The following is a 17244-nucleotide window of genomic DNA, read 5'->3' on the forward strand; positions in this document are numbered from 1 at the left end:
TGAGGATAAGAAGGCTGGGGTTGACTTGACCATTGTTGATATCTCATTTTCATCGTACACAACGTGCATACAATATTGTTCATGCAGAGACAAACTTTTGCAGAAATATGGCCAGTCTGTAGGAAGATCTCATTTGGATGGATATGTAGCTTCAAGCAGCTACTCACAAATCTTCGGTCCATGAAATTTTTTTCAATCTTCGGTCCATGAAGATCTCCAATATTGGGTCCATGAAGATTTTTCAATCTTCGGTCCATGATTTTCAATCTTGAATCCATGAAGATTTTCAATCTTCGGTCTATGAAGATCTTCCTTCAATCGGCTTGTAGCTTCAAAATATTTTCAATATGCATTTCAGCTACTTTGGAGTCTTGGTGTGTATAATAGACAGTTGATCCACAACACCGCATCGGTGATCTTCTGTCTTCACATCGGCTAGTCTTCGATTTTGCCAATAGCTTAAGTATGTACCAAGAGACCAATATACAAATAACCAATAACTACTAAGTGTTGCTAAGGTAGAGGAACAGATCAGTGGGTCATCACCAAATCAATAGGTGACCCACCAATTTTATATATCAATTGTGTACTAACTTGTTTCACTATTTTGAACATGAACCATCTTAAGTGGAATCACGAACAAATCTCATCCCGAAAAAAAAGAGGTCAAGTGAAAGGATAACTTTGAACAACCTACGAAAAAATAATGTTGAGAAAGATGGAGAAGGTAGTAGTTGTGACAAGGCGGTTCCACTTGATTAATTATAATTGTTAAACAAATGTGAATAGGATGGTTTTTTTTTTGAAAAAATGTTTTACTTGTTTAGTTTTTGGATTACAAAGTAAACTATGAAATTTATGATGAACTCGATGAACGAATGGTTTTTTATATACATTTTTATTCGTGAAATAGTGATTTTTTGTAAATATGTTTAATTTATGATATTATAATTTTTAGTAAACATATTTGATTAATTTACAATGTTTAAATTATAACAATATTAAAATTAAAAGTACAATACTGTAATAGATATTGGTGATGTTATAATAAAATAATTTTGAAAGTATCTATACTACTTTATAAACCAGATTTAATAAAAGTCTTAAAAATAATTTTTAATGCACAAACTATTATACATTTATGTAAAAAGTCTTAACAACAACTCATAATGCATTAAGTACTATTACTTTATGCATTCAGTCTTAAAAAATCTTGATCTACAATTGAAATAACATATAGTCCAAATTACCACTGCATATTATTACATTTTCTTTTTATGTTCTCAAGATACTTTTGACACCTTTCACTCATGCCTTCATCTTCTCATACCTCTGTGTCTTCTCTCCATCCTCCAAGGTGAGATTCAAACTGATATTCACCATGTGTTATTAAAAGTTATCTCATTCATGTCCCATTCAATTGCTTTAGAACTCTCGGTCTCGATCTCTTGATTCTTTGCTCTTGGTGTAAATCGAACACATTTGTGGAGTCGTTTAAATATGTTGGATTTTAAATATATTGGATTTTAAATTATTATACAATTTTTTTCATCGATAGACTGTAATTGGAACCATAACATTTATTTATTCAGATTGTATTAATATGTAAAGACCAAGTGTAACTTATATTATCGTTAAATTTTCTCTAAAAAACCGGTGAAACTTCAAAATCGTTAAAATTAAAGGCTCCGCCGTATTGCGCGGGTACACAACTAGTAATGCTATAATAAGAAATGTCATGTCAGCACTATCGTACATGTGAATAGGCAATGTTTGATGATGTTACAAATAAACATGATATATTGGATAAATTTAATTTAAAAGATTACCCAATGCTATAACGGATAAATTTTTGAAAGTATAATACTCTAATAAAAAATATTTATAAATACACTATTATAATAAGAAAACTAAAAATATAATATTATAATAAATAAATTTGTGAAAGTAAGTTGCTATTTTGGTTATTTTACCCTTTTTATTGCAAAACTTAAAAGAAAAAAAGAAGATAATTACTTGCCTTGCCCGGTTTAGAAAAAATTCAATCATTTGCCGGTCCGTCTTTTCCAGGCTGTTCCCAGTGCTTCCACACTGTAAACTCCGAATTCCCCTTTCGACCCCTGTTATAATCAGTTTCAACATTTCCTCCGAGGACAAAATCGTAAATTCCTAATCGCCACCGGTGAGGACCGGCGATTTCCCACCGCAAGAAAGTAGATCTACACGAGAGAGAGAGTGATCTCGTTTGAAGTTTCAAAAAAGTACACACGGCGAAACCCTAGAAATTCGGATCAGTTCATGATTTTGAGCTGATTCCAAGGTTAAAAATGGGGGATTTTAATCTCGCGCTGGTGATTGTAGCGATAGTTGTTTGTGTGTTGGTTTTCATCTTCAATTTGTATCTCCTTGTCAATTACCAACATCCCGATGACAAAAACCAGGCGTATTTCCCCAAATTTGTCGTCGTACTGGGACTCTCCGTCGCTGCCATCTCCATACTTATGCTCCCTGCTGATGTTGCTAACCGGCAGGCTTGCCAGCACGCTATTTATAATGGTGCTTGTAATCTCACATTGCCGATGAAGGATCTGTGGCTTGCTATTTACATCATTGATGCTATTCTTGTATTCTTCGTCATTCCTTTTGCAATGTTTTACTACGAGGGTGACCAAGACAAGTAAGTGCTTCTTTCCATCAAAATGGGTTAATTTTCAGCTTCACTAAAGGATGAGTACATGAATAGGGCATACAAAACACTGCTAATAGCTAAACGTTGATGATTTGATGTTAAGTTTACAACATAGTCTGATTTTAAATTTAATAAAAAACTAGGTTTGACATCTGAGATCGACATGTAATTTTTTGAACTACAGAACTGATATGACTTTTAGTTCTTCTAGTGAAAAGTTAAGTAACAACGTTTACCTTTATTACTATGCTACAAATAGGAAATGTGGAGGCGTTAAATTTTCTATCTGAAATCCGCTAGGTTTGAAATCCAACTTCAAAATATTCTCACCTAGCGGAGTATTCATTGAAGCCTAAATGCAGATGTCTGATGAGAGGTATAACTGACTTCAAGGTCAAATTGACTAATTTTAACTTCTTAGTCGAGATTTATTATTGATTTGTTGAGAAAATATTTAAGGAAGCTTGAACTTTTAAGAATATTGCACAAATAGAAAAAAAAATGGAAGCTAAGTTGTTTGGCATAAAGAGTCAAAAATGTCCTTAAGGTTTGTTTTTCTGGAAAGAGAACTGAAAGACATGCTAGGGTATATATTAAACCTTGAACATATATTCATTGCTTATTGTTTTTGTATGTAGGACTGTTGGCAAGAGGATTAAAAGTGCATTGATGTGGGTGATAGCTACAGCCATCATTTGTGGTTTGGTGCTGGGTATTTTGTATGGTTAGCATTCTTACCTATTAAATTTTATTCCTGCCAGAAACATTTTCCCTTATGATCAATTTCAGCTAGGAGTAGAAGCTAGTTTGAGTCATTGAGAATGAGAACTTGTTATTCTGTCTCCATTCTTTATTTTTATTTTGTGGTCCTCTTCATTTGTTCTCACATGACAGTAATGCAACCAAAACCATGAGAATGGAGAACGGTATGAAATGGGCAAATGAGTTCTTTTTTTCTGTCCAACAAACTGATATTGTTTCTTCTTGTCTAACTTTAACATATGAAGAGTTTACATATTGGTTTGTCTTTCAGCTCTTAGGTTGAAGAGTGAATTGTTTTTAGTTTATAATAAAATTGAAATAATAAGATATCTTAGACAAAACCATGTTGAAAACACATGTAATTCTATTTGTAACTCATGAAGACTTCTTATGAGGTCCACATTGTGAGGTAAGTAAAATTACAGAATCGTTTGTGGCTTTCTTAAATGTATGTTGGCAGGTTGTCTTACATTTGAGTTGTTTCTCAGGCAACTAGGTCATATGCACACAACCAACAATCGTTAGCTTTCATGGGGTCATGTTTAAAAAATTGACTACTAGCTCTTGCATTTGATATATTTTTGCATGAGATGTTTGATGTTTCTAGGTTGTGTGAATGATCTAATCGGGTCGGTTTCATGGTGATTGGTGACAGTAATGGATAAATGAACATGATGTTTGAGTTAATATCAGATGTTATATAGGAGTAGAAATATCATGTTCTCAAATGTCCTTGGAAACGATTCAAATTTTAAGTGAAGTAATGTGATATATATTATGTATAAGTTGTAATGTTATTTCTCAAGGTTGTAAAATGGGTGAGAAAATCAAAAGACATGAAATGAAGCCTACCCTTGCAAGGGGTCAGCAAGGAGAGCAGATCTCACAAAATGTAAATCTGGTGAAATACTTGCTATAGTTAACATGTTATGTAACAAAGTTCTCTAGAAACCTAGATCTAGGAAGCATAACTCTATCCATTTACTAACAGATAACAAAAAAATAGAAGAGAACTATATACTTTCTTGTATTCTTAGTGGATAACGATGAAAGCTGCTTATGGTTCTTGGGGTGCAACATTAAGCCATAAATATTTCTACATACTAGATGAGTGTAGCAAAATGTCTATGTGGAGGTGTGTGTGGCTATACAATGATAGGACCAGAGATTATATTCTTGTGATCTCGAGGAGAAGATGAGACAACCCCACTTTAATAGTTTTGTCATCTCTAATCTAGATCTTTCAGTGCATTGTGATTAGAATGAGAGACATGTATGGAGGGAAGATTGTACACAGTATATCCATATTGGACTAGTTTTAGACTGCATATTGCCAATATAAGCAAGAATCTTTTTATAGAGGCACATAAGAAAATATCTTAGCATGATACTAGGTTAATTTTTTGTCATTAGTTTCTTGTATGCTATATTTTAACATATAGACACTTTGCATTATGTCTTCTTTCTTATGTTTGACTTGTTAATATTTGAGGTCACTTGTCTTGCTGTGATGCATATTATATCTATCTCAGTCGTGCAAGTGATTTTCTTTTAAGTCATAGTGCATGCTATTTTTTATGACTTAAAGACCTACCTTATAGCTTGTAAATGCCTTAAAGAGTGCTTTGTTGCCTGGGTGTGCAAGCGCTTGAACATTACCTTGATTCACCTTGTGCAAACTTTATTCATTTGTCATTATTCTATTACATTTCGTGGATGATGGAATAGGTGGGAACATATTGCTGATAGTCTGTCTTGATTTGGAGCTTGTAATAGCTCACGTTTGTACACCATTTGGGTGTTTGTTTCTGAGTTGTACCATCTTCATGTGCCAGGTGTTATTGGAAAAGTTGATTTCACTGTTAGGCACCTGTCTTCTTCAACAATGTCATTCCCAAGTACCTTTCAATTGTCTAGTAGTCAACCATGTATCGGTAACGGTGCACGCCAGGTGAACAAACAAAGTCTCTCATGTTCCTTCGTTATTTATTTTGTTTGCTTGTGTATTTGTGCAGCACACTTTACCTCAAGCATCACCATCGCATTTAGTTCTTATATCTCTCTTTTTTATCAATGACAGTGTTCTGCCTATACCGCTAGTCCGTCATCGGAGACAACATGGACCATGCGCTCAACTTTTCCAGAATATGTTGTTGCACTGGCGACAATTGTTGGTTCTGTGCTTTTCTCTGTGAGTTCATTTTTTAGGCTTGTGATTGTGAATTTCATGTCATGCAGAGTATTGATAGTTATTAGTGAGCGCAGTCTATTCCAAGGTTCTAAATGCTTTTTCAGAAAGGCATCCCTTTTTTCTATAGCAACTGCTTTCTTCCCCAAAATAGATGTGATAAAGTGAATTTTATACATAATTCTAAAACTTCGCCTTGTCATAATTAGATATTTGGAGGTGTCGGCATTGCTTCGCTCCCACTGGGGCTTATATTTTCATTCATAAGGCGGCCAAAGGCAGTGATTACCAGATCTCAGTACATCAAGGTTTCTTTACATTTTTCTATTGGTTTAAGTCACCTTGCCTTGTGAATGATTTCAGTTAGCAATGACTGCTTGGTTGGTTTTTTAATTGTTCAGGAAGCAACAGAACTTGGTAAAAAAGCAAAAGAATTGAAGAAGGCAGCCGATGCACTTCATCAGGAAGAAAGGAGTGGCTCAAAAGGAAGGAAATGGCGTAAAAATAAGAAGGCCCTAGAAAAAGTATGTCTGCTTGAAAATTCTACTTCAAGAATATAGGTTTAGGTGCATTATAGGTGTTGCATTCTGATTTATATGAGTGCTTTTTGCCTCACATCCAAAAACCTTCTGCCCATCCCTTTCGTAAAGGTGTAGGCGATGGAAAGGAACTCAAAGCTATATAAGAGCGACTAGCTGACTACACAGTAGTGTGAGCTCGTTATATGCAGGCAATTGGCTCGTCAATATTTGCTGCATGTGAGAATAGGAAATTAAGTTTCATGTTATTCTGTTATAAACAATGCAGCATCATATTGTGACTTAGGATATATTTTCTTTTGCCCATTTCATAGAATCATTGGGTATAATATTGCAATTCCATCTGGAAATGTTGGTCAAAAGTATTAACAACCTACCTAGTAAATGTGATGAGAATGGGATTTCACATTATGAACACCCACATGCTAGTATCATCATTTACATAAACTCATTGGCATCTTGAAAAAGTTAATGTACAGGTGCATGATATTTGTACTCCATTTGGGGGTATACTCAATTGGGAAATAACAGGGTATGCATCACAAATTTAATGCATAGGCATGCACTCACATAAGCCTAAGTAAATACATAGTTGCAGGTGCAGGAATTTTTCTCTATCCTCTAGTCTAGAAGACTAGAACATGCCCATTATTGGCCAATTCCAACTTGGATATCTTGGAAAATCCATTAGTCTGCCAAGTCTGTGTATTGTACTATTGTATATTAGGGAGGCGTTTGGTATGCAGACGGGACTGGATGGGCAAGAGTGAGGTAGTCGGGTGAAATAATTGTGGAAGGTTTTAGGGTTTTAATTTGACGTTTGTAGTTTAGTAATTTTTCTATTTTGTTCCATCTCCCTGATATTGTTCCACCTATTTTGGTGGGACAAAAAAAAATGCATTTTTGTCCTACTCAATCCTGTCCCATCTCAGTCTATTGTCGCACGAAACATGGGACTAGAAGTTGGTCCCGTGTACCAAACGTTGGACAACAAGTTGGTCCGCATACCAAACACACTCTAGTAGACTTTTTGAAGAATTGTGGCATCCCAAGTATTTGATATGTATGCAACACCAAGATCGAAGCACTGTAGCTTTCTAGTTGATATATTTATGTAAGACATGATGCACAATTGCACATCACAAAAAGATTTGGTCGGCATCACTGGCCTAATTGCAATTAATGGTTAGTTACTTCTGAAACAAAGTAGACCCCACTTCCCAAGAATCCACAATCGTAATGATTGTTACATGCCATGCCATGTATAATTTATAATGGCAAACATAAATATTTTTCTTGTGATGCATATCTGTGTCTGTGTGTATGTTATATTGGTTTTTATATTACTATACATACATACATACATAAACACACACACACACACACATATATATATATATATATATATATAGATAGATATATTAAAATGGGTCCCTACACCTCTGTGGAGAAAAGGAGAATACAACAATAATCCCTTTATCCAATTCCAAAGTAGTGACCGTAGGCGGAAATCGAAACCCAATAGAAAGGTGAAATTATGGATGTATAAACATAGGAATCCCCAGTTCCCCACACAGTAGCATCCTTCCAAGCCCTTCTATTTGATGCTGACTTTCCATTCACTCAGTTCAATCTTTTCTATGTCATGTCAATCATGGCTGGCTGTAGACTTGTACACACTGCTTATGACCTCTTGAGAAAGGGAGAATAATCTGTGAAATAACTAAAATTGGAGAGGAAGACGAACTGTTGCCGGAACCTAATTTATCTTGTTTACTTCATCATCTTCTTGGCCATTCTCAATGTCATCTTCTTCCATGACATTGCTAGTGTCTTCTTTTGAGGTATGAGAGATGTTAGCTGTGTGATGGTGGAAGGACAAAGGAGACAGAGGGAAGAACTTAAGGCAGGAGAGAGAAAAGAGGCACTCTAATATATTTAGCACTTCGAAGAAATCCGAGGGAAAATGTGAAAACATTTGTTTGTAGTCTTTAAAAGTGTGACTGCATTAAAGGGCACCTTTCATGCACATTTTACTTAAAAGCACATTTTGCAACATACAAAAAATGCCAAAATCAAGTTCTAGACTGTTTAAGCGCTGAATTCTATATTCTGTGAACTGTTCTATCTGTCTGGAAACAAATATGCTAGCCAAATCGGGGTATCTCCCTCTGTTGTCAAAATATAAAATACATAACAAAAAGAAAAACAGAGGCACAACAGTGAAACTGAGCAAACCAAAATCAAACAAAACATACCTAGTATATCCCACTTGTAGGGTGGGGTGGGGTGGGGTGGGGTGGAATGTATGCAGACCTTCCCTTCTACCCCAAGATGTAGGGAGGTTGTTTGGTTTTGGGGTGTAAGGGTATTGTATTTTTGAACTCATAATTGGTGTGGAGTCGTGTTGACATAGGTAAATCTCATGTTATATATGATATATTTGATAATATGGTGGTGTTAATGTTGTTCTCCATGTAAATATGATCATCAATTGATTTTCAAGGTTACATGTCCTTATCTTTCAGGAGTTGCTTCTTTTGGAGGATGACGTGAAAGCTTTAGAAGAGATGTATCCTCAAGGCGAGAAGGTGATAAACATGTCACATGTGTTCTGAATTATTTTGCTTCATATTTCTTCAAGTTGCCTGCTATATTACTACTTAATTTATTCAGGCAGAGACTACCTGGGCTATGACTGTTCTTGGCTATCTGGCAAAGCTTATACTCGGAGTCTGTGGGTAAGTTCTCCTAATACTGGGCATGCGATGTGTCATGTTTAGCATTTGAAACTTCAACTAAACATCCTTTCTTTTCACTTTATTTATTCAAATGTATAGCTGCCTTTGTTTATAATGCTAAATGCCCTTGTGTAGTATCTGAGTTACCTTGATAGAAAATATCCAGCAAACCAAGAATATTTTGGCTGTAATGTGAAATTATTGTAACAGATATCATATATGGTTAATTATATATAAATTTATAATTTGTTCCGTCTGTTGACGCTGTATAGATCTTTTTCTGCATATTAACGATAAATTTTTGTTCCATTAAAATCAATTCTAGGCATGCGGTGTGTCATGTTTAGCATGTGAAATCTTCAACTAAACTTGTTTTCTTATCACTTTATTTATTCAAATATGGAAAATTGTCTTTGTTTATAATTGCTGATTCTCTTCTGTATGCAAGTTACATTTGCTCGAAAATATCCAGCAAACCAATAACATTTTTGCTGTAATATGAAATCATTAAAACAGATACCATTTACGGATAATTATATATAAGCTGATCATTTGTTCCATTTGTTGACACTATACAAAGATCCTTTTCTGCATATTATCAGTAGATTCTTAATCCCATTAAAATCAAATCTTTTTCTTGTTTTATATCACTTCGTTGCTTTCCCTTCAAACTGTGTTGTGTTTTCAGACTCATCTTACATATATACGAATGCATTCTGACCATGTTCCTCCTATTAGGTTGATTGTTTCAATTGCCTGGGTTGCACACATCATAATATATTTGTTGATCGACCCTCCGCTTTCTCCGTTCTTAAATGAGGTCTTCATAAAGTTGGATGATATTTGGGGTAATTTTGGATTCCATTCCTTCTCTTCCTATATGTTTTTTAATTTGAATATGCATACACACATCTATACATATGCATATACATATGTATATGGTTGGAAATCCTATGTAGGGCCAGCAAAGTGTGGATTCAACAAGCATTATTATGCAAAAGGGAAAAATGCAACAAAGTTTGGTTATATCTGTTCAATATAACGATTTCAATCAATGTAAGAAAGCTTCAAATTTTCTATTTTGTACCCATTTTGACCTGTAACATGTTGATCTTGTAACATTTGATGAGGTGGATACCCGTTTACGAAAGGGTTATGACAAAGTAGATGATAAACTTCACATCCATGTCATGAAATGTTACAAGATCGGCAGGTTATTGGTCAGAATGAGTATAAAATATGAAATTTTGTAACTTTGTTACATTGAATAATGAAATTTTGAAACTTCATTATATTGATCTAGAAAAAAATATTATTTGTTACTCTAACTAGGAACTAGGGCAAACATCGTTGCATTTTTCCCTATGCAAAAGCGTAATTTCCCAGCATTTTTGGGATCCCTCAAAATGAATAGTGCTTGTTGAATCCATATCCCTGCACACAAGTCCCCTGAGGCCCATTCTATGCGCCATAAGTGTTGTATGTGGGAATATTGTTTCTACCTGCTTTACTCATCATGTGGATTTTAAATATTAGACTACATATAATATTACAAACAATCTCATTCATGCTACATTGACCAAATTGTATTTCACCAGGTCTTCTGGGTACTGCAGCCTTCGCATTCTTCTGCTTCTACCTTCTGCTTGCAGTTATTGCTGGGGCGATGATGCTTGGTTTGAGACTAGTGTTTATCACTATCCATCCAATGAAGTAATGGCCTTTTCAAGTCTATAATACTCCCTCTGTCCCAAAATAAGGATAAGCGTCTGCATTTTTATTTTAGTTTGTCCCAAAATAAGTGCTTATTTTCCACTTATACCCTTAGTTATGAGATGGAGAAATATATTAAAATTGTCATTTAGTTAATTAAAAAGGGTAATAATTACACATCTCTAAAATTGCGTCTTTTTCATTGTGGCCATTTATTTTGGGACGGAGGGAGTACATATATTGTTTAGATATTGCGCTTTTCATCCCTATTGTATGTAAAGCATTGCTATTTTCATCCTTATGATTTATAATTTATTGTTCTTTCGATTCTTGTGGTTTACAATTATTTACTATTTTGGTCCTTTATACTTAAAAAGGTAACAATTAGTTCAGGGACGAAAATAACAATAAATTACAAACCATAGGGACGAAAATCGCAATTTCTAAACCACAGGGACGGAAATCGAAATTTTGAACAAACCATAGGGACTAAATTGTAATTTACTCTATGTTTTTTTTACGTATGTTGGTGGCCAGTTGAATGTGTGTTGGTTGTTAACCTGTGAAGCCATGTTACAGGTGGGGAGCTACTCTCATGAATTCTTTCCTATTCAATGTGGCTCTCATTCTTCTTTGCTCCATCAGGTAGGCTGATTCAATTTCTTTGTCTTTTTGTTTTTTCAACCATAATATGGCTGCATAATGTTAGAAAGTTGATTTACCCTAGACCTTGCGGTTAGATATACTCTTGTCACTATAATTTTTTTTACTAATGAATGAAACTAACTTTATTTTTTCTCTAAATCGACCGACACAGCTGAACAGGAAATTGAAGTGTTCCCACAAATATTTATATAGGCCTTTTAAACTTACCATCAAACTTATCATCTGATGACATGACGTGATATGTAGCATGATGAAAGGATAAAGCAATCAAACAAAATAGAAAACAGGACTCCCCATCATGCACATTATACATGTCGTTGTCATGTGGTAAAAAACAGTGTGGGCTTCATGTGTTTACCCTTAGAACATTCACAATGGGGCCCTATTGAAGTGGTTCTTGAAGAGCTTGTAACTGTATAACCTCCAAGTTTCTTTTTCTTGGCCACCTAAGCGTGTGGGTCCCACCTTTTGGAAAAGGCTTTACCATTGTGGATGCTCCTAGTTTATAAAAAAACCACTTATTAGGGTTTTTTAATGTGAATTTTTCTTTTTTTTACTTTTTGGAAATTATTATGGCAATGCTTCCTCGTACACTGTAGCACTTTTATTCAGGTAGAATACTGAGCGAAATATGTCTCGCATAGATGCTACTCAATGCTCATCAGTCACTCCATTATGGAGTAACTTGTATGCTAATATCTTTAGACATCTCTATCTGTTTAATATCCGTCAACCATAAGAGGCCTGAACGCCGTTTAGTTATTTAGCTTCAGATGATTTTTGCTTAATTGTATTCTAACATTTAAGCTTGGGTCGTAATTGGTGCTTTTAGTGTGATCCAATTCTGTTCGACTGCATTTGCATACTACGCTCAAGCTACGGCAGCCCAAGAAATATTTGGTCATACATTGCAATCTCTTCGTGGAATCAAATACTTATACAAGTCAGTCACAATTATTTCTCCTTTTCACAACGTTTTTCATGTTTTTTAATCTGTACTCATGTCTGGTTATCCCATTTGCAGGTATAACATATTCCAAATTGCATTTGTCGTTCTAGCAGGCCTAACCTTTGTGTATTATGCCGCCTTTGTAAGTTTCACTTTCCCTAGTTCCTCATCTTTTTTAAAAGGGCAAATTGCATGAAAATGCTGCTTACTTTGATCTGATTCTTATTTTGCGTAATGTAGTTTCAAAACCTTCAATTTTGGTACTTCAGATGTAATATCCCAAACTGTTAAACCGAAATACGTTACATACAATAGGAATCGGACCAATATTCTCAAGTGTAAACTAGGTACCTAAATGTTTGAGAGATGTCATATTCGAGGTACCAAAATGAAGGTTTTGAAAGTATGTTACATAAAATAGGAATCAGACCACAACTCGCTCCATGTCATGCAATTTGCTTTAGATTTTAAATGAACTACTCCCAATTGTCAAAATTGATATGATATATTTCAACTTTTAAGGAATAATCGATAACTAAATCAAGAAGTACCAACTAGAAAAACAATTGGTGTTAAAATCTTAAAGAATAGACAAATTTGTATAAGATCTGATGGGGTTTTTGTACAATTTTATTCGACAATGGAAATGAGGATATACTGACTGTTAAATCCTGGGTTTTGTCAAATTTTTATTGATCAGGGATGGAGGAGAAGAAAGCCGAGTGGCAGGTTCCAACTATCGTCTTAAAGCGTGTTATGACTTGAAAAGCACGAACGTAAACTAGACACGTCCATGGGAAATTTTCAGTTAAATTGATTTATTTTGAGTGCTACTATCGGATGCGTACGGCACATCGAAGAGTTTATCATCCGATTAGAAGTATCGATTTCGTGAGGTTGATTGCTGCTTCTTTTACTTCTGATTTCAACACCATTTGTATGTATTTTTCCTGTAATATCTTTGGGTGTCAGCGTTTAGAACTTGATGTAAAATATCTAAAACAGTAACACGATGCCACAGTACATGATTCGTCTTTTGTGTGTGATTCATTTGTTATTTGGTCTGTAAAAGATTATAAAAGCATTGTCTATTAGAGAGGGCAAACCGTGGTCGTTGAACCGGTTATAACATTCCTGGTTAATACGCCCATAGCCTTATCAAATCGGTTCTTACTTAACCGGACCCGTTTTTTAACCGATCCCAGGTAACTGGTCCTGTGTCAAAATCCTCTAATTGGTCCGACTAGTAATCGGTTTGCCCGATTGTCGGTCATTGGCTGACCCCATTTTTTAGGGCGTGTTTGATGTTCATACAGAATTATACAAGACATAATAGCTGTTCAACATTTGGTAAGACAAAACTAGATAAAACATAACAAAAATGATCAATTTAACTCTAATGATTAGTTTATATATTTTGATTAATTATGTAATTTAGTAAATTATAATAAAAACTAAATATTTTTTATTATAAAATGTCATTAGAAAGTTTTAGTCAAGACCATTAAAATGACACCATAATAAAGAGTTTATGTAGTTTCTAATTTTTATTTTACACGATTTTATATTGTTGTTTTACTTTTAATAATTTAATAAATTACATACATTAATCAAAATATATAAACTATATAGAAAATAATATTTTGGTGATAGTAAAGTGGAAGTTTAAAGAGCATAAGACATGCTAAATACAATTTAAAGAATGGATAAAATGTAAAGAGAAATGCTATTTAACGTTTTAAAGGAGATTTAGGTTTTATTTCGAGGTTATATCGGTAAAACACGCCTGTTCCACTTTGTTTCAGTTTGTTTTTGTCTGTTACACATAAAAGTCTTACCAACATGGAATAGTGATCCTTGTTCTGTTCTGTCCTATCCAATGTACCAAATGCACCCTTAACTTATCTGCCATGTGGAAGGTTGGTTATATGCAAGAATCAGTAACCCTTGGCGTTTGTGTTTTACTGTAAAAGAACATGAAACAATCTCCAACCGATGTGTTAGAGAGTTAAAGTGTCATAATATCACAAGAACTCATCTCCCAATCAAAGTGTATAAGTACTAAAGTACTTCTTGATGGGTCAAATGATTAATGCTGTTACAATGAATAATGAAAATTTTAGTGTTGACAATTAACGGTCTGTAAATTTTGGAACGTATTTTCAAAAGGCATGTCATAAACCGTGACACCAAATAAAAATATTGCTCCATTCCCCTTAATAACATTGTCCAGTTTAACCATCTAAGCCTAACGTTTAGAAACGTTTACCTACCGATCTCGAGTGAAACGCCCCGTTATACTAGAAAGACCTTTCAACACTTCTAATACTAGCTCGGCTTGTCTAGCATCTTCGACCCTCTTTACAACCATCTCGTTTTTCAACCAAGCTCGTTATTAAAAAAGAAAAGTAACATGAAAACGAAACGAGTTTCTTAGAGTGTCGCAATCAGATGATCGTGTCAATCGTTCTCGTTTCAGCAACCGGTCTCGATCGGAAAATTTCAATTATTTTCATTCAAATGCTTTATTGACACCAATAATGGATCACTTTGAAACGGAATATACATTACGTGTGAAGAGTGGTGTTATATCCTTCTAAAGTTGCTCCAATAAATATTATTTTAATAAAAAAACCTTTATATTTTTTTGTAAAAACAATTTTTAAAAAATAATTGAAAAGATATTTTTAGAAAATCAACCTTAATTTTGAGAAATCAGATTGTTTAAAGAAATGGTGACCGACTTTCAAAGCTGGTTTCAGTTCGTTTCGTTTAAATCAGTTAATTTTACAAAACATACATTTTGAAAATTAATATTTCAATTCAGATAAACTTGTACCGTATCAGGTAAGACTCAAAAGAATGTAATGAATAACCACAAGGGTGATGCCTGATTGGTTTGAACTTGACTCCAAAGGTCAAAAGTACCAAGAGGTCCCAGGCTTGTGGCCATGGAGGTTCAAATGCGGTGACTCCAGGCTATCTGCAAAACATGTGGTCGTCCTGAGATTAGTCGGCTCGCATAGCGTGTTGGATATCTAAATTAATAAAAAAAAAGAATGTAATGAAAATTTCATCTGCTTCAAGTTCGAATTCAGTGGTTGTTAAAATTATTGTTGTTATGGAGTTTCATCTACTATAACACTGTGACCATTCATGATCATGATAATCACTTGTCCAAGAGAAAATGTTCAAATTTTAATATAATTTTTGGTTTTATTTAAAAAAAGCTTAGATTTTAGAAGATAATGACACGTGTCACAATCAGAAAAAGTAAAAGTGAGTTGTTTATTTATTCTTATTGTGTGGATGTGCACGTGCACAAGCTGTCAGCGTACCAAATCCGTTGGTCCTTGAAATTGCGTGTACCCCTACACACCCAAACAAAACCCAACCCCCCGTGTACTGTTTCTTAAAGTTGTATCGCCAGCTACTTACCAACCCCATCCTACACTCCTACTCTTCTCCTTTTTTAAATCAACTCATTTTTTTTTTACAATTATTATTATTATTTTTTTAATAAAATAAATAAATTATTAGGCCTATTCATCAAATGTTTAGTGGGTGTCACTTATTTTACTGGATGAACACTACGAGTACTGAAAATCTTACATGGTAAGTGAGAGAGAAAACTCTTATCTGTTAAGCGTTTAGCGGGTAAATTATGTTTACCAACAATTCATTTTGACGATTGAGAAAGTACTTGAATATTCAGATATTCTGATAAGTTAAGTAATGATGGTGACTCTTGACGGCATGTGCTTACCCGATAAGCATTTGCTTAACGATCTACATCAAAGATAATATATTGTAGAGTAAATTACATTTTTGGTTCATCTAGTTGTCACTCGTTACCAAGTTTGATCTTTATCTTAGGGGCTGTTTGTTTCTCTCTTAATGGTGACATTAAGAGGGAGCCTCTTAATCAGTAAGAGGCAGGAGTTGTTTGACAAAAAAAATAGCCTCTTAATGATGACAACATCCTCTTAACGGTTTTGTGTTTAGGGTGCTCTTAAATGGTTCAGATGTAAGTTGTTCCATTTTTACCCTCCCACTTCTCCAACTGGCTACTCATCCCACGCTCCTTCAATTCCTCTTCCCACTCGATCCCGTCAGTCTCATCCCATTTACAGACTCATCTCCCTCCTCCCCATCTTCTACCTTCTCACCATCTTTCCCCTCCTCCTCTCATCTGCCTTCACCATAGCTGTCGCCACCTTCTTCTTCACTTGGCTGGCCACTTTCAAGCTCCTCCTCTTCACTTTCAATCACGGCCCACTTTACCCGCCAAAAATCCCTCATTCAATTCATCGTCGTCGCTTCCCTTCCCGTCAAAATTAAACCCCAATTTTTCAACCCTAAAAAGAAATCGAGTGTATATCTGTGGATTGAATCGATGTTTTTCCCCTTACTGATCAATTTTGCGTATAATTACAAACACGCATTGAATCCTCACGTTTTGTTAATCGTTTATTGTTTTATAATGTTAATTCTGATTGATCTTCTGGTTTTCGTTTTGAACGCCGTCGTCGGAGCGGTGACCGGAGTCGAGCTTGAGCCGCCGTCGGACGAGCCGTACCTGTCGAACTCCTTACAAGACTTCTGGGGTCGTCGATGGAACCTCATGGTAACAAATAGTCTGCGACATACAGTATACAAACCCACGTGGGAGATGGCGTGGAGCTAAAGGGGAAGAGAGCAATGGCTGGAAAATTTGAATTGCCGACGGTGGTTGCAAGGTTTTTTGGCGGTGGGGTTAAAATGGTAATTTGTTGTCATTCAGAGAACAATTACCAAACAATCTTGTCTCATTTAACACTTAACCATTATGACCCTCTTAACCATTCTGTCCACTTAACTATTCTGCACTAAATCATTCAACAACTGCCAAACAGCCCCTTAGATAAACTTTAGTTTTCACCACTATGGTTATCATTTTTTTTCCTACTTTTAGAGGTCGTTTACCTAAAAACTTACCCGGTAAGTGCTTATCGGTA

The 17244-nt window shown here is 34.9% G+C and overlaps 1 protein-coding gene and 1 pseudogene across 2 annotated transcripts; both read left to right on the plus strand.

Annotated features, from left to right (window-relative positions):
- The first annotated feature begins 2089 nt into the window (after window positions 1-2089).
- LOC112517917 (LIMR family protein At3g08930) lies at window positions 2090-13312 on the plus strand. 2 transcript variants are annotated; one of them, XM_025125338.1, is made up of 15 exons: window positions 2090-2351; window positions 2442-2677; window positions 3328-3413; window positions 5287-5402; window positions 5532-5642; window positions 5849-5947; window positions 6041-6163; window positions 8707-8769; window positions 8855-8919; window positions 9658-9767; window positions 10518-10632; window positions 11212-11277; window positions 12131-12241; window positions 12323-12389; window positions 12948-13312. In XM_025125338.1, the coding sequence occupies exons 1-15, from the start codon at window positions 2328-2330 to the stop codon at window positions 12993-12995; spliced, it is 1440 nt and encodes a 479-aa protein (XP_024981106.1). In that variant the 5' UTR covers window positions 2090-2327; the 3' UTR covers window positions 12996-13312. The 2 variants fall into 2 exon arrangements, with proteins under 2 accessions (XP_024981106.1, XP_024981105.1); XM_025125337.1 differs by having other exon boundaries at window positions 2090-2677.
- A 2673-nt stretch (window positions 13313-15985) lies between these two features.
- LOC112517721 lies at window positions 15986-17006 on the plus strand (annotated as a pseudogene).
- Window positions 17007-17244: the final 238 nt, after the last annotated feature.

This window comes from Cynara cardunculus, assembly GCF_001531365.2.
Source record: "Cynara cardunculus var. scolymus isolate 2C chromosome LG 9, CcrdV1, whole genome shotgun sequence".
NCBI classification, from domain to species: domain Eukaryota; kingdom Viridiplantae; phylum Streptophyta; class Magnoliopsida; order Asterales; family Asteraceae; genus Cynara; species Cynara cardunculus.

Coding starts and splice junctions, on each gene's coding strand:
- LOC112517917 (XM_025125337.1), top strand. CDS start 2,328: ATGGGGGATTTTAATCTCGCGCTGGTGATTGTAGCGATAGTTGTTTGT. Junction 8,920..9,657: donor CTTATACTCGGAGTCTGTGG/GTAAGTTCTCCT, acceptor TCCTCCTATTAG/GTTGATTGTTTCAATTGCCT. Junction 9,768..10,517: donor AAAGTTGGATGATATTTGGG/GTAATTTTGGAT, acceptor GTATTTCACCAG/GTCTTCTGGGTACTGCAGCC.